The following is a 24,968-nucleotide window of genomic DNA, read 5'->3' as shown; positions in this document are numbered from 1 at the left end:
GTGGCGGCACCAGTAGTTTAAATGATACCTAAAACAGTACAAAGCAGAGAACACTTACCCCATGCCGGCTACTCACTGGGCCACTATTTCTTTCACATGTTGTATAAACCTATATCAGTATTTGTACTTTCCTATACAGGAGTTTACCCATAAATGCACAGAAATGACCAAACTCTTCCAAAAACATGCAAACACATACTGTACAGTAAGTATACCGAACCGACGAGGGCACTTCACTCTCCACTTGTGGAATCCATTTTTAATTGGAAACATGCAAGCATGGAAGAAAATACAGGTAAAATTTCGTTACAACGAATATCTTTAAAACAAAATTTTCATTACAATGAAGTATTTTTATGGTCTCGACGGTTTCCCCATATGACACGAGTTTATCGAGACTCGTTACTACAAAGTACATTCAGCAGATACTTTCAATACAACGAAGTGCCCAAAAGACAATGACATGGCTGAATGAATCATCCACAGAGCAGTTTTTTTCTGTCATCGCAGCTCAGTTGTGAACAACGATCCCCAAACAGAAACATTATAAAAAAAAATGTCTTTCTTCAAACTTTGCTCGTACTGTTTTTTTGCTGTTTTTGTTTTCGGTGGTTTTCAGTGATACCTTTTGCTTATTGCTCGTCAACATTTGAAAAACGTCCATTGGAATTTAATTCATTGTCACCCTCCTATAGAAACGGCAGACACAAAAAAACGATAACAATTCATATTAGGAAAAAAAAAACTTTACATTTTTGCAGCTCTTGATAGCGGCAAAAAGAAAAAAGATGTTGCCAGTGAATTTGGAATTTCGCCATCAACAATGTCAACTTTCTTGAAAGACCGAGCAAAAGAAGAAGAAAAATCTCGGGTTGCAAATGTATGCGACCTGCCGTTTTTATGTGGGTTAGTGATGCTCGTTCAAGAAACATTCCTATTAATGCGGCACTCATTCAAGAAAATGTGAGGTTTCTAAACTTTCTTGGGACTCCGCCAACTGAACAATATGCCAAAGTGGGATCACCGCATCTGTGGAAGTCTGTTTATCTGTTGCTGGGGCAACAGCAGGCTCACAGCTCTGATGTGGCTCAGCACTGACGCAAACAGAAAAGATCTTGATGGGTAATGCAAGGAACATTGTAAATGCAGGGAACATGATTACTTGGCCACTAACCTGGCCACGACCCTGACTGACTGCTGTGTCTGTTTATAGGAGAGTGGCAGGTCCCGCTACAATAAATAACCCTGCTGTTCCTGTTTCAAGCTGAATAAAGCTAGTTTTGCTAAAGTACTGAGACTCAGCCTCGTGTTTTGGGGTGTAAGACAGGGACTTATACTGCGACCCTGATCTTTTAGGATTCGCTTCCCTGGCACATCACTGCAGCACTGTGAGCCTGCTGTTGCCCTGCCCCGGCAAAGGACAAACCATCTTCCACAGACGTGGCAATCATGCATTGGGACGCATTTCAATGTGACGTTCCCGTTGGGTGGGCGGGGTCCCAAAAGAGTTCAGAAACCTCACAATATGAAGAAGAAGAAAAGGATGATTCTGATTGATAACTGTGCTGCCCACAACATGTTACCACATTTAGATAATGTTTGCGTTGAATTCTCCCCACCCAACTTCACGGCAGTGCTTCAGCCATTGGGTTTGGGTATGATTCGTACCCTGAAAGTACAGTAATCCCTCCTCCATCATGGGGGTTGCGTTCCAGAGCCACCCGCGAAATAAGAAAATCCGCAAAGTAGAAACCATATGTTTATATGGTTATTTTTATATTGTCATGCTTGGGTCACAGATTTGCGCAGAAACACAGGAGGTTGTAGAGAGACAGGAACGTTATTCAAACACTGCAAACAAATTTTTTTCTCTTTTTCAAAAGTTTAAACTGTGCTCCATGACAAGACAGAGATGACAGTTCCGTCTCACAATTAAAAGAATGCAAACATATCTTCCTCTTCAAAGGAGTGAAGCAAACAAATCAATAGGGCTGTTTGGCTTTTAAGTATGCGAAGCACCGCGGCACAAAGCTGTTGAAGGCGGCAGCTCACACCCCCTCCGTCAGGAGCAGGGAGAGAGAGAGAGAGAGAGACAGAGAAAAATCAATACGTGCCCTTCGTGCTTTTAAGTATGCGAAGCACCGTGCAGCATGTCGCTTCACGAAGCAGCTGCACACAGCAGGTAGCAACGTGAAGATAATCTTTCAGCATTTTTAGACGAGCGTCTGTATCGTCTAGGTGTGCAAACAGCTCCCCTGCTCACACCCCCTACGTCAGGATCAGAGAGAGTCAGCGCAAGAGAGAGAGAGAAAAGTAAGCTGGGTAGCTTCTCAGCCATCTGCCAATAGCATCCCTTGTATGAAATCAACTGGGCAAACCAACTGAGGAAGCATGTACCAGAAATTAAAAGACCCATTGTCCGCAGAAATCCGCGAACCAGCAAAAAATCCGCGATATATATTTAAATTTGCTTACATATAAAATCCGCGATGGAGTGAAGCCGCGAAAGGCGAAGCGCGATATAGCGAGGGATTACTGTATATTATCGCAAGGAAATGCTGAGAAAAATTCCGTCAGCATAACTTGTAGACAGGAGAAGATTAAAATTAACACGAAAGAAGCGATTGAAATGATTGCAAACGTCTGGACTCAAGTTAAAGAAAGCACTATAGCAACAAGTACAGAATCTCATTACAACGAAATTTTCATTACAACAAAATATGTGTTAGGTCCTTGGCAGTTCGTTGTAACGGAATTTTACCTGTACTGTATGTGCAAATGACACCATTTTAGACATTCTTGACCAAACACTTTTTTTGATAAAGTATCATAAATATTTTAATACAGAGTTTGCCTTAATTTGAAAATATTGCATTTTGCAGGTCTCTGTGTACACTGTAAAAAATAAACCATTAAATTTACGGTAAAAAAATGGCAGCTGTGGTTGCCAGAATTTTACAGTATAAAAGAAGGAGACAATATTTTTGGGTCTACGGTATAAATTACTGTTTTTTTCTTTACAGCACATTACTACTGAAATCCATGCACTGGAATAAACACGACAATTATTAAAACAGAATACCAGTACACAGTCTATGTCAGTAAAGTAACAACAACCAATAGCAAACATGTTGTATCATTTAATTATATACATTGACAAGAATTCAGTGTTTAAAGATGTTATGGCACATTGTCTGGTGGAGAAGTAAAGTTTGGTTTTGAGGTGTATTGTGTCTTACAGGTTTGCCAACTTTTCGAATACAACCCACCATAAATCAGCTTCCATAACCTCAAAAATCCTTCAGCATGTAGGAAAAAATAAGTCTGCTAACTTTGTTTTAAGGTTTTTTTTTCCCAACTGTGCAAAGGTACCAATATGGTAAAAGGAGACGTTTCCTTATGCAAATATCATACCTTCGGTGTTACTGAAACAGTGCTTTACTGTTTTACATCTTACAGTTGTTTACCTTCGCTATTTAACAGTTTTACACTGTAATATTAACAGCAATTTGTTTAAATGTATCAGTAAACAGTATGTAGCATAGTTTGAAGGTAGAAAAATATCGATTTTACAGAACTTGGCTGTAAAAAATAGTGAAATGTATTGTTTAAGTTATACAGGTAATTTTCAGTAAAACATAAGGTAACTTTCCTTTTTTTCAGAAAAGGTATTTTACTTTTACCATTTACAGTATTTTTATAGTTAAATTTACTGACAGTTTTTACAGTGTACAGGAAGCCTATGGTGTCTCATGGCAGTTTTCTGGATTTAGACGCTGATGGCTCACTGTGGTTTGGTGCACTCTTATGGATCACGGTGAATTATCCAAGACCCTGAGAGATATGTAATGAATCCAATTCTGCAATTCAGGTTTATGGCTTCTTGAATTATTGTTTGTAAAAGTTCAATCTTGTTGGTCACTACGCTTCAGTTAATAGGTTATTGAATCCTTTTTGGTTGACACAGTATTATGCATTTAAATAGGGCCTAATAGGCCAGCAGGCTTTAAACAATAGATTTCTACATCATAGTGGACACTAGCAGGATGAAGTAATTATATCTTCTGCAAAGTGAGTATTATGCCTGACACAATCTGTGAATACTGGATAACTGGAAGACAACATAGTCGACAGTGTTGCTGCTTCACATCTCAGGAGTCCTGGGTTCAAAACCCAAATGTGGGTTTTCCTGTGTCGCTTTCTTAGAATAGACCAGAAGTACTCAGATTTGGCCCTGGAGGGCCACAATGGCATAAGATTTTTGTTCCAATCCAGTTGCTTAATTTATTGCTACTGAAGCTACATTTTTGTGCTACAATTTAGTCAAGTTCCCCAACCCTTAATTTCTTCATTTAACTGTATTCACTCGTTTTAACTGCTTCTGGTTTTCCTCACAAATTGCTGTGTATCAGTTATTAAGCTTTCATCCACATGTTGTGTCTCAGTACATTTCTGGATGTCTGAGCTCCCAATAGCCAATGATTTTTTTTCTGTCAAAGAATGTTAAATTTCAGTGTGAGTAGGCTCATGTAATGTGTCAGCCTCCATAGTTCCCTCTCACAGCCGACTCAGTGCGTCAGGCAAACAGATTTTCATTTCTGCTACCTAACTGTCATAAATATACAATGTTGGAAAACTGCATGCAATTTGAAATGGCAGCCTAATTAGAACACACAAACATTGTTAATCCTCTTCTTATGGGGATTGCTTAGAGCAGGCTTTATTCAAGGAGATTTAATAGCAAGAGTAGAAAAAATTCTCTAGTATTATTTAGTGACTAAAGCGTCTCTTTTAATTAACCCAGAAAAAAATGAAAATAACTGCTAACCTACTTCCCTGTTTAGCTTTTCTTCAGCAGCTTGCCAAGGCATTGCATGTGCACTCAGTCGAGGTGGCTTGGACATTTAATGGCATGTTGAGCACTGAGGTCTGTGTCATACACTTTCTTTATCAGCCTTGTGGATTCTTTCATTCAAGGGTCACAAGTTTGTCACCATGTGACTACACTGTTGTATTAGATATGCCTCTTGAAGTCTGACCTCTTATCCTTGTCCTTTTAACGTGGTCACTGTTATTACATGCAGGGCACTTGTACCAGAGCTCCAGCCACAGCTCTTCTTTGCACTCTGCTTCTTGCTGGGGGGCTCCTTTTTTGGGATTCAAAGGATTTTTGCCACATCACTTCTGGCCCCTCCATTGTTTGGACTGCAAAGGAATGTACATGAGAAGAGACATGCACAAATTCAATAAAGACAGTTGACTGCTGTTCTACTGTATCACTTTTATTTAGAGGTGCCTAACCCTCTGAAAATGGTTGCTTACCCTTTGTGTTTTACAAAGATGGATGCTGTTTTCTAATGCAAGAAATGCATACTTCCTCTGCTTTAGAGAAGAAGGTATTAGAGCTATGTTGGCTGGGACTGGCTCCAGCAGACCCCCGTGACCCTGTAGTTAGGATATAGCGGGTTGGATAATGGATGGATGGATGGATAGATGGTATTGGAGATATGTAAACTTATATCTGAAAATGAAATTCTAGGAATTTTCTGTACTTGTAAATCACACTGAGACATATAATTATTTCCTGAAGTAGTGTTACTTGACCTTTTACAGCTTTAAACTGAGTAAGAAGGTCATAGTGATATGGATGAACGTACATGCTGTGCTTCATTGTTCAGGACACCTTTTATAATGAAAGCTATCCTGCAAACATTATGTTTACTGCAAAATTTCTTTCAGTTATTTTGTTTTGGTATACTTTTAATGATTTTATTTTTATCATGTTTATCTGTATGGTCACAACCATGCTGTTGACGATTTCTGTGCCCATTGCTAACATGTGACACAACATGTCTCTTTTTAAGATAGGGCCATGCTTTTTATACACATTTTTCGATCCTTTAAATAAATTCAAAGCAATCTGCATGACTTACAGAAAAAGGATTTCTTAGCTACCGTTTAGGACCTCTTGACAGTGTTTCATTAAAGTCTCTTTCAGCTCTGAGCTAAGCTTGGCTTTTTCATTACTTCTTGCACTCTCTCCTTTCATCTAGTTTTCTTCTCTACGGTCCTTTAAATATTTTTATTTTTGGCATTTATCCAACCAGCCATGACAAAGTTCGAGCCTCTGATTGAATGAGCACATATGAGCAAGCCTCAGACAGATTCAGTGACCTGAGACATTCTGAGACCCGTAAGATGACGCCGCTGTCAGTGGCATCTCTTTTCACTCCGCCCACTTTCTAGGAGCCACTCCCCTCTTTTGCCAGTGAATTGACACCTATATTACATGCTAATGTCGATTTCCATTCCTTTTAGTTCCTGCTCTCAAACCAGTGAACTCGGTAGTTTTGAGGCCTGTGTAGTCAGCATTTATTAAACTTCTAAACTATTGAGGTCTCTCTGTTCTGCATCCGAAGCAAAACCACAGAATGGATGTGTTTTTTTGTTATTGGTCTTATATATATATATATATATATATATATATATACACACAGTATATATATATACACAGTATATATATATAAATATGTTTTCTGATGTCAACATAATTTGTTTTGTGTGAAAAAAATAAAATGAATTAATTCTCCAGGTAAAGCAACACATTGCATTAAAAGTGTCTACTGAATCCAATTACTGAATTATTTAATTGTATAGTTATACAACGGGTAAAAATAAACGTTGTCGTGTTTCTCACATGGATACAACGAGGTTCCAGGTATCTGAAGTGCTCTCATCTGTTGAAGGCCTAAAACAGACCTGACTGCAGCTGAATACTTCTCCCCTGAACAGGAGATGGCCACTGCAGTCGCCAAGGACTCTAATGGTAGCAGAATTTTGTTCCAGCCAGTTACTTAGATATAAAAGGTAGTTCTTGATGTTACTAGAGTCTTAGTTCATTTTATGGCTTGACCTTTTATTTGTTTTCTGATGTTAAAATGTTTCTAATTTTGTGGTCTACAGACCAGAACAAGTTTTATATGCCTCAATTCCCATTTTATTTTCTTTCTTTTCTACTTCATTAATGCAGCTTTTTCATGACAAATCCACATACTTGGAAACTTCATTTTAGAACTGGCTTCTAGTAAAAAAAACAAAAAAAAAAGTTATGAACCCAGAATAGTGTCAAGAGCAAAAAAAAAAAAAAATTAAGCAAATTTTTTTGAATGTATACATAAATTAGGAGTGAAAAGAATAGGCATTTTTCTGTACTTCAATGTACAATATTATTTGTATTTTTTTGGTATTGCAGATGGATAGCTGAAACAAGCCATCCAATTATACACAAAAACTAGTTACCAACTGGGACTAAAATCAAAATAAAGAAACTGGTTACAACAAATCTTGGCAGTCATTGCGACCCTTCAGGACCACAACAGTCTGCCCCCCCAAGCCAGATAACTGTTCAGTTGCAGATGGCTTTCTAATTTTACTCATTCCTAATTTGGGGCTCTGACATGTATCACCTGCCAGCTCAGCTCTGCTGAGTATCATTTGTGTCCTCAAGCTATTTGCACCAAGTCAGCTCCCTGTTAGCCTTATCCCTGGGCACAATGAAGAATCACGCGGGCGACTTTGTCATCTCGCTTTCCACCAAAGGACCTCATTTTACCAAGGGAGAAATTCTTTCTCAGTCAAACCAGAAGTCACTTCAAAGCACAGTTTGGTACTGTATTATGCTGGGTATTAGAGGTCAGATTTTAAAGTCAAAAGAGCAGGTGCTCAGATGCTGCAAAGGCCCACTTCAATAAATAAATTAAAAGTCATTGAAGAAATTACCATCTTAGAAAATGAAGCAGGATATGAATAAATAACAAACTGAAAATGTCACCGACGCAGACAAGCCAGTTTGACTAAGGATAAAGCCAAATGACACTTGTCTTTACTTACAAGACTCAGCCTGGAGTTTGCATAGAAAATGAAAAAAAAAAAAATGAATGAAACGTTTTACGTTAAAAAAAAAAAAATACTAGCACGTTATAGTGAAGCTGCAATTCCACTCACCTTGCCTCATCATATATCACATTATAGGCTGTTAAGCTTGAATAGCAGATTTATTTTCTTTGAATAAGTATTTAGAAGAAGTATTTTATATCTACTGTATATAAATGAAAAAACACACATTGATTCAATTAAAGCTTAGGACTGTTGGTTGGTCGACATTTCCTTACTTTTCAAGAGCTGGCAATTTAGTTGAGACGTCATGTTCTTGTTAAAACGATTCAGTTCCAGCATTCCGGGCTCCGGTTTAATGCTTTCACTTTTTACACGGACATCTTCATGTACTCCTTTTATGCCATTAAGGAGCTACTCTAGCTCACCAGTACAAATATTACAGAAACACAGGCTCAAAAATCTAGCAGTGCTTAGTAATACACATTGACATGGTTGCATGGGGCTTCACACATTCCTCAAACACTAGGATTTATTTATGGTCAGCCATCATAACCGCACCTGCTAAAATGTCTCTTTGTGCTATACTGCCTGTCAATCAGTCTTCATTTTATGTAGTACCTTCCACAATATGGATGACCACTGAGATTAAAGTCAGGATCAGGAACAGGACAAATAGGATGGATTGTATAGCTTTTCAAGCAGAGAAGCCGCTGGGAACATGCTTGGTTGGGGAAATCTGGTCTGATCTACTTAGCTTGTATGGCGGACAGCCGGCCTCTTGCTGGAAGGACCAGGGGAGGGAGCATATCCAGAGCATTACCCCCCCCCCCCCCAGGAGCGCTAGGTGGCAGCCCCCCCTGGGTTGCAGCAGTGCCTCGGACTCCCGCAGGGTTCCATGGGAGTTGGAGTTCTATACAGCCCTGTTGGGATCTGTGGGCACCGCCAGGGGGTGCTACAGCAGCTGCTGAGCCCTTATGAGCAGCTCTTCTGCCACACCCGGAAGTGCTGCCAGAAATGGATCAATGAGCACCTGGGGCATTTCTGGGTGTCTTATAAAAGGACCAGCAGCCAGTACTCTGGGATCCAGAGTCGGGTGGGAGAAGACAAAGCTTGACAGGAGGAATGGAGGAGAGAAAAGAAGAGAAAGAAGAGTGTGGTTTAGCGCTTGTGACTATGCTAAATGCATTCCCTGCTTCCCACAAGGGGATAAAAAGAAAAAAGAAAATATGTGTGCCTTGAACTTGAGTCCCACACCTGTCTGTGCCGGGTTGGGGCAGTGGTACCCACCTTGGTGGTCCACACTTCTTACATTCTAAGTTTCTTTACAAAGCAAACAAGAATATGCAGCCCTATTCTAGACAAGCTGATAACTTGACAACATAAATAACAACGGGATATTGGAAATGTTCAGCCATCAATCAGCATCAAAAAGAAACAAATTACATGTACTGTTCAAATGCAAGACAAATCACAGTAGGACAAGGGAGCTTGTTGACAACATGTTATATCCCATAAGTTACCCAACTAAGCCAATACCACTGTGACCACCTCAGGCATTACTCAGCTATCACCAAATTAATTTGTGGCCACAACTTTTGCTTTACTTTTTGATGTGACCTGCTACATCCATTGTGTCTTAGCAATTCAGGCTTCATTTTAACCTCATTATTTTTATGTCTCCTCTTAAAAAAGTGTTGTTCTCACACAGCGTCTTCCTGGCCTAACCCAGTCTTTTTTGAAATCCACAGTTTGGGCTCTTCCTGTGACATGATTGCTGCAAATTATATGAATTATAAGTCACTGTTACGCACAGCCAAGAGCCTTGCCTGTCCAAGATGCTAGTATTGTGGAAACATAGGGGGTGAGAGTGTGGTCAGGTCATTATCTCCCCCAGGACACTAGAGGGCAACCCCCCTGAGTTGTTGTGGAACCATGGATTCCTGCAGGACACACTTGGAGTTGGAATTCATTGCAGCCCTACTGGGTTCCTTGGCAGCTGCCAGGGGGAGCTGAAGAGCCCTACTTTCGGCTTCTGCCACACCTGGGAGTGATTCCAGACCTCCCTCAGGAGCCACCTGGAATACTCCTGGGTGTGACTTAAAAGGAGCCAGTGGCCACTACTCTGAGGGCCAGAGTGAGGAAGGAGTGGAGATGAAAGAGAGTGAGAGTGAAGAGAAGAAAAGAAAAGAAAGTACTGTTTATTTACTGTAGTACTGGTGCTTGTGTGCTGTGTTGCTGTGGGGAGAGAGACAAAAGCACTTCCCCACTACAATAAACGTGTGATGTGTGCTTAAACTTGTGCCTGGTGTTTGCTTGTGTCGGGTTAGGGTGGCTGGAGCGTCCCATACAGGCCACAATATATACATACTATATACATAGTATGTGGTTCATATACGTAAACTATTTTTTTTATAAACTGCACAAATGACTTCTACATTGCACAATCAGGATTTTCTACAATGTTCACTAATTTCAGAAATATATTAATACTGATACAGAATAACAACAATAATATTCACAGTGGGTGGCACGGTGGCACAGTGGTAGCGCTGCTGTCTCGCAGTTAGGAGACCCAGGTTTAATTCCCATGTCCTCCCTGCATGGAGTTTGCATGTTCTCCCCGTGTCTGCGTGGGTTTCCTCCCACAGTCCAAAGACATGCAGGTTAGGTGGATTGGTGATTCCAAATTGGCCCTAGTGTGTGCTTGGTGTGTGGGTGTGATTGTGTGTGTCCTGCGGTGGGTTGGCGCCCTGCCCGGGATTGGTTCCTGCCTTGTGCCCTGTGTTGGCTGGGATTGGCTCCAGCAGACTCCCGTGACCCTGTGTTCGGATTCAGTGGGTTGGATAATGGATGGATGGTCTATATTGTTTGAGATCTGGTTGAGCTCCCAGATGAGAAGCCCACACAAAAGGCTCCATAACTGGGAGCTCAACCAGATCTCAGATTTTTCAGATAATAATACGAAATTAAGAGAGCAAAATGCCAGGAAGATGGCAAAAAATGGACCTACAATAAAGTTTGACTGGAAATACAGACAAAGAGTAAGGGTTCAAGAAATTGTGTTTTCCACTGAATTTAAGGAAGTGAATAGAACAAAATGAGCTCTCATTCTCAATTGAAACATTAGCATTAAATAAGGACCACAGACAGTTGTCAACAGAAAAATCTGGAAAGATGAATGAGTGTTCATAACTTGAGGTAAGAAGGCAACTGCTGCTGTAGTGAAAGAAAAAGAAACATGAACAGTGAATGAGCAGAGCAAGCAGATGACTGCTCTTGCTCTACCTCTGATTCATGGAAGTTTTTTTCCTGCAATGATTTATTTTTTTTTTTTTTACATGACATAATATGCTTAATTAAGAAACAAATAGATCCCTGAAGCTGGATGTAGTATATATCTCTACTAGTCAGGTCTACGCCACCACATCAACTTTGGGAAGCTGCCTGACATGGTACGAAAGCCTCTTTGCTTACGTGGCCGCTGGGTAATTTTTATGGTATAGATACAGCTCTTTTAATATACCTGCTCCCACCATACCAACATTGTTCGTTTGACTTGTGGGTACATCTCCAGAATTCTTCATTCAATTTAGAATGGCTAATTACACATTAGCAGGAGCAAGGTATGCTGTCTTTATGGTTATTACCATGGCATTTCTACCCATTCCTCCGTCCATCCATTGTAATTCCCCTCCCACAGGCAGCCAGATCCTGTTCTGACACCATCAGGGGCAAGGCCAGAATTAAAGCTGGACAGCACAGCAATATCATACCATCCATTTTCTTAACACCTGCACTGGTTGCACTGTTAAAACGATTTCTGCTTAGATCGCCAAGAAACAACACTTTGTGATGCTCTTCACATGAATTTAAGAATATTTTCCCATATCACCATATGCTACAGTGTTCATAGAGTCTCAGTGGGCAACTAGGTGTTTTTATTTGTTTTTTAAATAAGCTTGTTACATGGAAGATCAGCACCTGAAGTGATATCTCACCAAGCCCATGGGATAGTCAAGTGTGAAAAGCCCTACAAGAGTTGTCAATATTTAATAGCACTAAAACCTTTATATGAAGGCCATCTCAGTGCCAAGAATCTTACTCTCAGTGGACTATAGTTTTAAAAAATCTCAGTTATCATTTAGTGAAAGCATGGAAAGCTTCGCTTGAAGTGCATGGCTGAGACTAAAAACGTAATTTACTTTATATCTCAAAATGTCTGGAGATTAATTTTAAAATTGAAAAACACATCTTTCTAAAACATACATCAGTTTCAATTAGGCAGGCTTTACATGGTAAATGTAGCATCTGTAAATCTAGCAGTAGTTAGTGCTCCAGCTCACAGTTTGAATCCCACACCCTGTTGCTTTCTCTGTGGAGATGACACATTCTCCCTGTACAATCCTGCAACACAACTGGCTTTCATATGCTGTGAGGGCAGACCCGAGTCTCCATTCCCAGGTACTTATGAGTTGTACCAGGCTAGAACAAGTGTGTAGGACTTTTGACATTCCATACAAGGTATTTAGATGCCAGAGAAAATAGAAGAGCATATGGATTATACTTATGTTACACTATTCGTAGAGAACTTGATTACATTTTTGACAAGAACAGGCCATTCAGCTAGTTGTAGCTTGTTCATCCTACTTACCTAACAAAATATCATCCATCTGGATTCTAAAGGTTCCCAAAGTACCAATATCCACCTCCTTGCTTTGTAATTTATTCTACATTTATGGCTGTCTTTTGTGAAGAAAAATGTTCTAACATTTGTGTGAAATTTATCGTGAACCATTTACTATCTGTGCTCCAGTGTTCTTTTTGAAGACGTCTTTTTTTAAATAACAGTTGGGATCTACTGTACTAATTCCTATCATAATTCTGAACCCTTCTTATTGTGTATTCAAATCTAAATTTTTACTTCCTATGTGTAACACTTTACGTTTACTTCATTTCATCTGCCACAAATCTGCCCAAGTCTGAATTCTTTCCAAGTTCTTCTGTAATAATTTGGCTATTTATTAAATATCTAGTTTTGTGTCATCAGCAGACTTAACCAGGATGTTATTTATACAATTATAAAGCTCATTTATGTATTTTAATAAAAGCAGTGGGTCCCGGCATTGTTACCCAAGGTACACCACTTTTAACATTACCCTCATGGGCCATGTGAATGAGGTTTATTGCTGTAATGATAATGAGAGATAACTTTGCATGGTGTGCAGTGAATGAGTGAAAATAACAATGAATCCTTTAGATGTGTCCCGTCGGGGAAACTAAAGCCCTGACATGACTAGTCTAAAGTTGGTAAATCAAGCTAACACAGTAGTAACCGCCACCACATTTTCCCAGCAAACACCTCAACTATAAGAGTGGTCAGTTCAATGAGTGATGCCGAGAGGAAGCAGCAAAACAGGCGGATGTTTTTGAAGAGGAAAAGCCCACCGTGAGGGAAAGGGATCGGGTGCAAATTATTATACCGGACCAAAAACATGCATCAAATCAAAAACACAGCTAGTTGTTATATAAATAATTTTTTATTTCATATACCACCTATTAATTGAATCATGTGATTTTCCAAGAATAACACTGTGAACCTGACCATGTGGCACCAAGTCCACCTCTTAAGACAATGAGCTACCACGTACACTTTCCTGTGAGTTGTTCAGTAAGGGCGCCCCTTTTTTCCATTTTTTATGGATGTGTTGAGTGATGGGATAAAAGACCATTCCCCCAGGTGCATGCTTTTTGCCGACGACATTGTGTTGATAGCACCATAAAACTGGAAGTGGAGAGGAAGCTGGAAGAACAGAGAAGGGATTTGAAAAATACAGGATTGAAGATAAATAGGAAGAAGGCAGAATATATTAGGTTTAATGATGATCAGGCTTCAGAAGTTAGGGTGCAAGGAGAGCTACCAAGACGTGAGGATGCATTTAAATGTCCAGAATCAGTGGTAGCCCAAGATGGAAAACTAGATGCAGAGCTAACCAATAGAGCTCAGTGTGGATGGAACAACTGGAAGAAGGTATCAGGAGTGTTGTGTGATTAAAGAATTAGGGCAAAGGTTAAAGGTAAGGTTTTTAAGACAGTCTTAAGACTAGCAATGATGTATGGAGCTGAGACATGGGCAGTTAAGGGAGCACAGGAGAAGAAGTTAGATGTGGCAGAAATGAGAATGTGGAGATGGATGTGTAGAGTTACAAAAAAGGACAGAACAAGAAATGAGACAACAAAAATGGGAGAGATATCTATGAAAGTACAGGAAAGTAGGTTGCAGTGGTATGGACGTGTGATGAGGAGAGACAATGGATATGTGGGCAAAAGAGTGACGAGAATGGAAGTACAGGGGAAGAGAAAATGATGGAGGTGGTTGGATATAGTAAAAGAAAATTTGAAGGAAAAGGACTTGACAGGCATGTACGTGCAGGACAAAACTGTATGGAGAAGGTTGATCAAGAACATCAACCCCACATAGAAGTGGGAAAAGATGAAGAGGAAGGAGAACAAGACTTTCACCAGCTAGTTATTCACCGTTACTGTTTCCACAATGAAATATCTTATGTATTCTGGGAGTAGACCATTATATTGTGTATTTGGTTAGTAGGCATTTAATCAGAGCATTGTCTTAGATCATTATTTCCACTGCCTAAAAAGCCAAATTAAGTGGAACAAATGTCATTAGCCAACATACAAATATGCAATATATATACAGGGGTGGGCAAAAGTAGATTTACAGTTGTGAGTACATGAAGCCGGCAATTTGAGCACTTATGGGACTGTGCCGTAGTGCACTGTGCCATTGTGACATTCTTTTGAGTTAATAATATTAACAAAGCTATTGTGTTAATAAAGCTATTGTAATAATCATAACCTGTATGTGTTTTGGGGCGACATGGTGGCACAGTGGTAGCGCTGCTGCCTCACAGTAAGGAGACCTGGGTTCGCTTCCCGGGTCCTCCCTGCGTGGGGTTTGCATGATCTCCCCGTGTCTGTTTGGATTTCCTCCCACAGTCCAAAGACATGCAGGTTAGGTGCATTGGCGATCCTAAATTGTCCCTAGTGTGTGCTTGGTGTGTAGGTGTGTGTGTGCCCTGTGGTGGGCTGGTGCCCTGCCCTGGGATTGTTCTTACCTTGTGCCCTGTGTTGGCTGGGATTGGCTCCCGTGACCCTGTGTTAGGATATAGCAGGTTGGATGATGACTGACTGACTGTATGTGTTTTTCCGTACAAACAACTGAAAACCTACTTTTATCCATCCCTGTATGTATATGAAATTTGTACATCCCCTAAAAAAACTGAATCAGTTTTTCCAGAAAACAACAGTTTCCTGCAAAGAAGATTATGATTGACTATTAGGCAACTATGAAATGGCCAAGTGCGAGTGAAAGTTGCCCTCCTTTTACTTTAGAGTTGAAGGGATATTCTCCAACTCCCTGAGACCTGATATGGAAAGGAAGGTGCAGAAAATGTAATTAAGGTTTTTCCTATTCAGAGTCACATGATGCCAGGGCAATCATGACTACTGTCAGCAGTGACATGCCAGTCCATTCATGCCTAGAGTTGTGCATACTGTACACTGAGGCAATGTAGAGTAATGTATGTCAATTAACTCAACTGCAATCCACTGAGGAAACTGACATTAACATGAGAAGGGAGTTCAAATTAAACCCAGGAATGGATTGAACCAGGAATCCAAGGGCTATGGGTTGGCACCACAACAGCAATGCTAGGCACTCAGGCTTCAAAAGTTATTCTGTAGCTCATCCAGTGCACGGTGAAGCTATGAGTGCAGGGCTCGGGTTTGATGCCAAGGTGGAGGAAAGGCAGCAGCAGCACTGAAAGTAAATCTGATCTCACAAAAATATCTGTGTGTCTATTTGTGTACATGTGTGTATATTTCAGTCTGAATGTATGTGTGTCTCTGTTAGTGTGTATACTGTGCATCCATAGCTATGAAGCAAACTTCTGTTTGCTTGTTCTATACACTTGAAAACTAGCACATGGAGTAGCTTTCACATAAGGCAGGTTTTTCATATAAAACTTGCAGTTATGGCAATGGAAGTAGCTTGGCATTGGAGTGAGTGGAAAGAAATACTGCAAAGAAACAGCAACATGCAGATTATGATTGTGGTGTGATGGTTAGCATACTTGCTTTTCAACACAGATATCCAGGTTTGACTCCCATCCATGACATTTAACATTTTCTTTCATCCAGCATCTCAGTGGCTCCAAGTTGAAGACCTTTATTGCCATTTGAGGTTGTAAACGTAATCTTTCATCATTACTGTATACCACCTTTGCAACATTGCAGGCACTGTATCTCTGTTTTATATGAAGCTATACTCTACTAACCAGAAATCATAACCCCACAGCTCAGCCAAATTTCATATTGAATTGGGATCAAAGATTATATTTAGTCTGTAAATCATCATGTTTATAACTGTAAACTTACACTGGACTTTGGAAATAACATCCAGACAAAGCCAAGAAATACAGCTATATCTCAATAAAAAAATAATAATTTGGCATGTTTTGGCATCACTCAAAAGCAGATATACAGATTTTCATGAAAACTGGGGGATAACTTGAGGGAAGTTAAACTTAGGATACAGGCTGTTTGGCATCTTGGTTCAGTAATGGGAAAGGCTCGGTGTATCTGATATCGTGAGGCTGCTGTTGTTGGCATTATGTTACAATGTCAGAGGCTAACTGTAAAATGGATTAGTTGAAGGTGAGTGACAGTTCAGACAGAGTGGTTCAGAGGCCAAAATCTTAACAGAATGTGATAAAAGGTAATCCATATTTATGCCTCAGATTCCTCTCATCGCATAAGTTTCCCCTCCCATTTCAAAGGGCTACATTTTCCTGTAAATCTGTTTTATAGTCATACATCTCTAATAAGACAGGCAACTACCCAAATACAGTCATATGAAAAAGTTTGGGAACCCCTCTCAGCCTGCATAATAATTTACTCTACTTTCAACAAAAAAGATACAGTGGTATTTCTTTCATTTCCTAGGAACATCTGAGTACTGGGGTGTTTTCCGAACAAAGATTTTTAGTGAAGCAGTAATTAGTTGTATGAAATTAAATCAAATGTGAAAAACTGGCTGTGCAAAAATTTGGGTAACCTTATAATTTTGCTGATTTGAATGCATGTCACTGCTCAATACTGATTACTTGCAAAACCAAATTGGTTGGATTAGCTCGTTAAGCCTTGAACTTCATAGACAGGTGTGTCCAATCATGAGAAAGAGTATTTAAGGTGGTCAATTGCAAGTTGTGCTTCCCTTTGACTCTCCTCAGAAGAGTGACAGCATGGGATCCTCAAAGCAAGTCTCAAAAGATCTGAAAACAAAGATTGTTCAGTATCATGGTTTAGGGGAAGGCTACAAAAAGATATCTCAGAGGTTTAAACGGTCAGTTTCAACTGTAAGGAATGTAATCAGGAAATGGAAAGCCACAGGCACAGTTGCTGTTAAACCCAGCAGGTCTGGAAGACCAAGAAAAATACAGGAGCGGCATATGAGCAGGATTGTGAAAATGGTTACAGACAACCCACAGATTACCTCCAAAGACCTGAAAGAACATCTTGCTGCAGATGGTGCATCTGTACATCGTTCTACAATTCAGCGCAATTTGCACAAAGAACATCTGTATGGCAGAGTGATGAGAAAGAAGCCCTTTCTGCACTCGCGCCACAAACAGAGTCACTTGTTGTATGAAAATGCTCATTTAGACGAGCCAGATTAATTTTGGAACAAAGTGCTTTGGACTGATGAGACAAAAATTAAATTATTTGGTCAAAACAAAAAGCGCTTTGCAGGGTGGAAGAAGAACACCACATTCCAAGAAAAACACCTGCTACCTACTGTCAAATTTGGTGGAGGTTCCATCATGCTGTGGGGCTGTGTGGCTAGTTCAGGGACTGGGCCCTTGTTAAAGTCGAGGGTCAGATGAATTCAACCCAATATCAACAAATTCTTCAGGATAATGTTCAAGCATCAGTCACAAAGTTGAAGTTACGCAGGGGTTGGATATTCCAACAAGACAATGACCCAAAACACAGTTCGAAATCTACAAAGGCATTCATGCAGAGGGAGAAGTACAATGTTCTGGAATGGCCGTCACAGTCCCCTGACTTGAATATCATCGAAAATCTATGGGATGATTTGAAGCAGGCAGTCCAGGCTCGGCAGCCATCAAATTTAACTGAACTGGAGAGATTTTGTATGGAAGAATGGTCAAAAATACCTCCATTTAGAATCCAGACACTCATCAAAGGGTATATGAGGCGTCTAGAGGCTGTTATATTTGCAAAAGGAGGCTCAAGTAAGTATTGATGTAATATCTCTGTTGGGGTGCCCAAATTTATGCACCTGTCTAATTTTGTTATGATGCATATTGCATAATTTCTGTTAATCCAATAAATTTAAATGTCACTGCTGAAATACTACTGTTTCCATAAGGCATGTCATATATTTAAAGGAAGTTGCTACTTTGAAAGCTCAGCCAATGATAAGATAGATAGATAGATAGATAGATAGATAGATAGATAGATAGATAGATAGATAGATAGATAGATAGATAGATAGATACTTTCTTCATCCCAAGGGGAAATTCACATACTCCAGCAGCAGCAGCATACTGATAAAAAACAATATTAAATTAAAGAGTGATAAAAATGCAGGTATAACAGACAATAACTTTGTATAATGTTAACATTTACCAAGAGTGGAATTGAAGAGTTGCATAGTGTGGGGTAGGAACAATCTCCTCAGTCAATCAGTGGAGCAGGACAGTGACAAAAACAAAAATAAATAAACAAAAATAGATAAATAAAATAGATAAACAAAAATCCAAAGAATTAACAGGGGTTCCCAAACTTTTTCATATGGCTGTAAGTGAATATAAAGTAATATTTACAACAACATTTTGAAATAAAACTTTTGCAAAGGTAGTTAACATAGCTAGTATATACAGTCCCAGTTGTGGCCTGCGTCTCCTCATATCACTCAGGAAGGGAGCAGAGGCTAGATTAACCCAGGCATACTGGACGGGGAACTCTTGATGTCTCAAAGCATGGTCTTCCCTTTTCCAAAATGAGGGCCATACCCAATAGGGGCAGCAAGAAATGAGGGCCTAACCCTTTCCAGTCTCATAACCTAGACTCCACATATAAAACGAGTAACTGTAATCCTTGACTGGAGGCAATTCACTTCTGAAGAGTGAGAGAAAGAAGGAAATTCACCCCTTTTTGGATGTCGATACTACGTTAAGAGGACGTTAAGTTCCTATCGTTAGAAGGACTGCTACATCATGTTGACTCCATGGAGTTGTAAACCAAAAAAAATAAAATAAAGATTAGAGCCTTAAAATTCCCTTACTAAGGCTTGCATGGAACGCATGTGCAGTATGAAATAGACATGCGGGCTGATTATTCCAACAGCTTTATTAACTCAAAAGACTGTCACAATGGCACAGTGCTCTTAGGTACAGTCTCGTAAGTGCTCAAATTGCCGGCCTCACGGCAACCACTTTTTTTGCCAACCACTGCATATATGTGTGTACATGTGTGTTAATGTGAATAGGGTGGCACGATGATACAATGGTAGTGCTACTGCCTCATAGTAAGGAGACTAGGTTCACGTCCCAGGTGCTCCCTGCATGGAGTTTGCATGTTCTCTCCATGTCTGTGTGAGTTTCCTCCCACAGTTCAAAGACATGTAAGTTAAGTAGACTAGTGTGTGTTTTTGTGTAAGTATGTTTAACCTGCAATGGACTGACACTATTGTTCTGCCTTGTGACTTATGCTTGCTGGGATAGGCTCCATATCCCATGCTCAGAATTAAGCAGACTTTGAAAATTGTATTTTTAGTGTGAATATATATTGTGGCCAACGGCCAGGGCCTTTGACTGGCTGGGATGCCTCTCCCTTATATGGACTGGGGGGGGCAAGCCTGGTCAGGACCGTACCTTCCCCGGAATGTTAGATGGCAGCCCCCCTGAGTTGCAGCGGTACCTAGGACTCCCGCAGGTCTTCATGGGATTTGGAGTTTGGTGCAGCCCTGTTGGGATCCGTGGGCACCACCAGGGGGTGCTGTAACTGCTGCTCAGCCCTACAGAGCAGCTCTTCTGCCACACCTGGAAGTGCTGCTGGAAATAGGTCATCAAGCACCAGGAGTACTTGCAGGTGTGTTATAAAAGGAGCATGCATGTAGGAGATCAGCCCAGCTACAGACAGACACTGAGAGACAATGTCCGAAAGCACACACACTTATTATTCTCTTCTGCACACACAATACACAAATCACCAACAGTGCTCAGTCCTTTCTTCTTTTCCTCTCTTTTTCTCTCTTCTCCAGCTGCCTCCACTCCTCTCCCGTAAGCTGTGTCCTCTGCCTCCCAACTCCAATTCCCGGAGTAGTGGCTGCTGGCTCCTTTTATAACACACCTGGAAGTGCTCCAGGTGCCTGAAGACCTATTTCCGGCAGCACTTCTGGGTGAGGTGGAAGAGCTGCCCTGTAGGGCTGAGCAGCAGCTACAGCACCCCCTGGCGGCACCCACGGATTCCAACAGGGCTGCACCAAACTCCAACTCCCATGAAGACCTGCGGGAGTCCTAGGTACCGCTGCAACTCAGGGGGGCTGCCATCTAGCATTCTGGGGAAGGTACGGTCCTGACCAGGCTTGCTCCTCCAGTCCATACAAGGGAGAGGCGTCCCGGCCGGGCAAGGGCCCTGGCCGTCAACCACAATATATATTAAATTTGTGTAATAAAAATGTCTATAGGCTTCCCCTAAATTAGAAACAACTACTCTGAGAAAATTTCAGTATGTGAAGAAAGTAATATAATACCCTTTATCATCTTGTGAACTGCAATGAACCTGAATTCACATGGCACTTTTACTTCATCCTGTGAATTTCCCCTTGGGATTAATAAAGTATCTATCTATCTATCTATCTATCTATCTATCTATCTATCTATCTATCTATCTATCTAAAAGATGGGCTGGTTAATATTGGCAATTTCAAATTCACCTGTGTGAATGTGAATATGGTGTGTGTAAGTGTGAATGGACATTGAGGTGAACTTGCATCCAGGCTTATTTTTTCCTGTCACAACCCTGAATTAAACTAAACAGTTTTTTAAATATATGTATATATACGTGTGTGTGTATGTGTGTGTGACCCATGTAACCAAGACCAATTATGACAATTATTTTATTATCTCACACAAATCTCCTGTTTCTCATATTCTCAAATGTATAGGGTAGACATGATAAAAAAAAATATCATTGTGTTTTTTTTTAGATTTCCGACCATTTTTCAGTACCAAAAAAATATGTATTTGTCCTATATACATTTACTGTATGTGTTTATGTATGTTTTAGATAACCAATGCTGCATTTCCACATCACAATTAGGCACCATACTATGCTTTGCAGTACATGTATAAAAGCTAAAACTGTGACACCACTCACTGTTCAGTTCCTTTTTGGACAGTTAAAACTGATGCTACCCGAGTTTCACTAACAGGCACTGAACACTTAGAGAGTGAGCATGCAACATAAAAAAGAGCAATCATGTGAACAGAATTTCAGCCTCACACACACAGTCTGATTACACTCAGAAGACACACGATGGAGTCTAACAGTTAATTTAGAACTAAGAAATGGAGTTAGCTGTGGAATCACGTAGAGGAGACTTGGGACTGGGGATGGTACTGTTACAGTGCGACAAGACGGGCCCTCGCAGACCCGGGTATCCTCTACAGCCAGCATTGTCAGTAGGGCACTTAGCATTGTGTGGGGCTAGTCAGTATACATAATCTATACAAGAGGCAAACATTCAAAAATCAACAGCAGCAACACATTAAAAAAAACAAAAAAAGTAGTCATCAATGACAGATAGATAGATAGATAGATAGATAGATAGATAGATAGATAGATAGATAGATAGATAGATAGATATGAGGAAAGTCTCTATCTAAAAATAGGTAGATATGAAAAGCACTATAAGATAGATAGATAGATAAGGCATTATGTCATAAATGCACAACAGTGTGATAAAGTTGGAGGCAAAGGCAAAAAAAATAGGACTATCAGAATAACCAGTGTCTTCTCTACAAGTAATAGAAATAACAGGAGCTAAGATTAGTGCGGTCAAGGAAGGTCTGAAAATTAGGATGGACCCACTGCCTAAGTTTTAAAAGTGGGAGTTATGGTGCAGTCAGCATTGTAAAGAGTCACTGCTTCTGCTTAGTTTCACATCTCTCGTTTTCACGAAACCCAGCTCTGAGAGGTTTGGTGAAAACTTGGGTTTTAAACCGTATAGAGGCGGAAGAGACCATCAAAACCTTTGCTGTTGTATTTCCAGCTGCTGCACCCTCATAATTTGGTCGACATTATATGTGCCTTAAAGTAAGACAGAGAAAAAATGGAACTCACCGTAGAGGACAAGGGTGGCAAGTCCACCAACTTGTAAGCACCGACTATGGAGTTGTTCCAGGCCAAGAGTGTCTCCACAATCCGGGTGCAGTTGGGGTCCTGTGGAGGGCAGGAGATGCCTCGCCGGATGGGCTGAGAGATGCTCATTTTCTTGCAGTGACAATTGCAGTTGTGCCAGAGAGTGCAGTCCTTTTCCCTTAGAGGGTGGCAGCTGTGCAGCAGGAGCAGCAGCAGTCAGTTCTCCAGGAGAGTGCAGCCGACCAGAGATCAGCCGCTCTAAGGCTAAGCCATCCATCCTCCTTTTTTTATAGAGGAGCTTGCACATGCTCTGTGCCTGCCCAGTTACGTTCAATTCAGAAAGCGCATTCATTAGTGGAGTCTGCTCAGCCTCTCCTCTCTGAGCCCCAGCTCTACACTGTGAGGCTTTCAGTTCTTCAACAGAAATCTTGTTCTGATTTGAAAGCTTGTGAATGCTTAGCTCTCACTTGATCCTTTTAGCATGCTCCGCCTGTAGGCTATGGTGTCCCAGGGCTGTAGTCTTCTGATCTGGGGCTCCCGATCTCACTGAGTCTGAGTTAGTGTGACCCTGGAATGATGCCTTCTCAGCCTGTATGAGCTCCTCTTCTGTAAGAGGCACACAATCAGCTGCTAACTTGTGCAGTTCCCCGCTCCTCAAGGCAGTATTGGCAGCTGAATGTTGTTTTGTTTCGGCCTGAAGTTCACTGAAGACATGCAGTAATCCATATTTTCTCCCATGTGCATGAGCTGTTTCAAACAACTTATCTCAATGAAAGATAATATATACAAAGATGGATTAATACACTGTGCACTTTGGAGGACTGCTACCTTCACAGGGCTGTTTCCTGCTTTGGGCACAGTGCTGCCAGGATAGATACCAGCCTCCTTTAACCCTAAACTTGATTAAGTAGATTTGAGAAGGTTATGTTATGATAAAGTGCTGGGTGGCAAATGTTACTGCTCCACAGATCCAGCATCCTTGGTTAGAATCCTGCACCCAGGTATTGTGTGTGGAGTTTGCACATTCTCACCTGGGTTTTCTCTAAGAGTTGCATTTAGTGTATGTGTGCCCTGCAATGGACTGGCACCCAGTCAGGAGTTAGTTCCTGTCTTCTGCTGAACACTGCCTGGACAATATTTGTTACTTGAAAGCTCCGGTGCATGGCTAGCACTTAGATATATATCAAACCTCTCTTTATCATCCCTGTTAAGAGGCCTGGGGGACTAAAGCACTGGGCTGTAAGGCATGGGGCATGATGCTTTTAATGCCTTTGAGTTGATATCTGCCAGTGTTGCACACTGAAATGATTGTTGGCAGCACAGAGGTGGATGGGAGAAAAGCATTCACAGAAAAGTGCCTAGTGGCAAGTGGGCTTACCTTTTGTGCTAGGTACTCACAGTTCATGTTTGCCTGAATACAAGCAAAGCTGTCTTCCCAGTGGGTGGCTAATGTTTTGCTTTTTCCATCATGGAGTGTCAATGAGGGAGTTTAATTTAGCGTACACTTTTGAAAACGCTGAAAATATTAAAATGTGATTAACTTTAAGGTTTGTGCTTTGTCTTGACTAGCTCTCTGCTTGGATGCACTTCTCCTCCAGTGAACGAAGGGTCAGCATCAAAATATTGTCATCTTAAGTATCAACGCTTAATCCCAACATATAGTTGGATACCAAGGAACTATAAATTGAATGTTACAGTTATCCTTTTATTTACATAGTCTTGCGTTTTCTCTCCATTTGTGTGTTGTGTTTCTCTTTGCAATATACTGTTTTGCCACACTTTATTTCATTTTTATTATGTTTTTATAAAAAATATGATTTCCTAGTATATCATTTGTCATTGGTAAAATCACAATGAAAGGCTTTGAGATCATAACAGACATATTTATTTGTGTATTGTATATGTAATGCAGAAATTATGACCAGGTAGGATAACATTACTTTAATTGTTTAAACCATTATTGCCTCTCCGCAATTTTTTTAGTGAGTCGTAATAATTATACTAAGTTTGTGCTTACTACAAAAAGGTGTGCTATAAAATACATTTTATAGCAGAAATAGAATTACTGTATATTATGAACTATAAAAATGCCCCTTTTTATGGAATACAATCCACACAATGACCTAATTCTCATTGGTGTTTATTTCTAGGTAGCACAAAGACAGGCACCCGATTCTTTTTTCACTTGGCTTGAAATCTCACTCCTTAAGTACAAAATAAAGTACCAAGGTGTGGCTAGCCTTGTTTTGCGGCAACTTTGTTTCTTATTCCTAACAGGATGCTTTAAAGACAGCAAACCAGTGTCTGAGCTTTAGAGAGAATCTTCATCTAAGCTTTTATACAAATACTAGGGGGCTCTGCCCCCTGCTCGCTTCGCTCGCCAACTCCTGGTGTTGGGTAATTATAAATAGCGTGATGAATGTATGAGATATAGCATAGTGTGAAGGTGTAGATGACGCATATAGGAAGCCAAGAATATGCAGGTTTAATGGGGAAATGTCGCCGTTTAAGTGTAAAAGGTAATTCTAGGTCAGAATTTGTAAGGTCAATTGTAGGAATCAGAACAGTATTGTTAGCATGTGATCCTGTAAGAAGTCTTGCTT

At 40.5% G+C, this 24,968-nt stretch overlaps 1 protein-coding gene across 1 annotated transcript in view; it reads right to left on the bottom strand.

Annotated features, from left to right (window-relative positions):
- opn4a (opsin 4a (melanopsin)) overlaps positions 1 to 22,721 on the bottom strand; it is a 134,585-nt gene extending 111,864 nt beyond the window's left edge. Inside the window, exon 1 of the mRNA XM_051922668.1 lies at positions 22,348 to 22,721. Within this exon, the coding sequence (XP_051778628.1) occupies positions 22,348 to 22,494 (147 nt within the window). The 5' untranslated portion in view covers positions 22,495 to 22,721. The remainder of the gene's footprint in view (positions 1 to 22,347) is intronic.
- Positions 22,722 to 24,968: the final 2,247 nt, after the last annotated feature.

The sequence above is a fragment of the Erpetoichthys calabaricus genome, chromosome 2 (genome assembly GCF_900747795.2).
Source record: "Erpetoichthys calabaricus chromosome 2, fErpCal1.3, whole genome shotgun sequence".
Taxonomy (NCBI): domain Eukaryota; kingdom Metazoa; phylum Chordata; class Cladistia; order Polypteriformes; family Polypteridae; genus Erpetoichthys; species Erpetoichthys calabaricus.
Note: the sequence above shows the minus strand (reverse complement) of the source record. Positions and strands in the feature narration are given on the sequence as shown.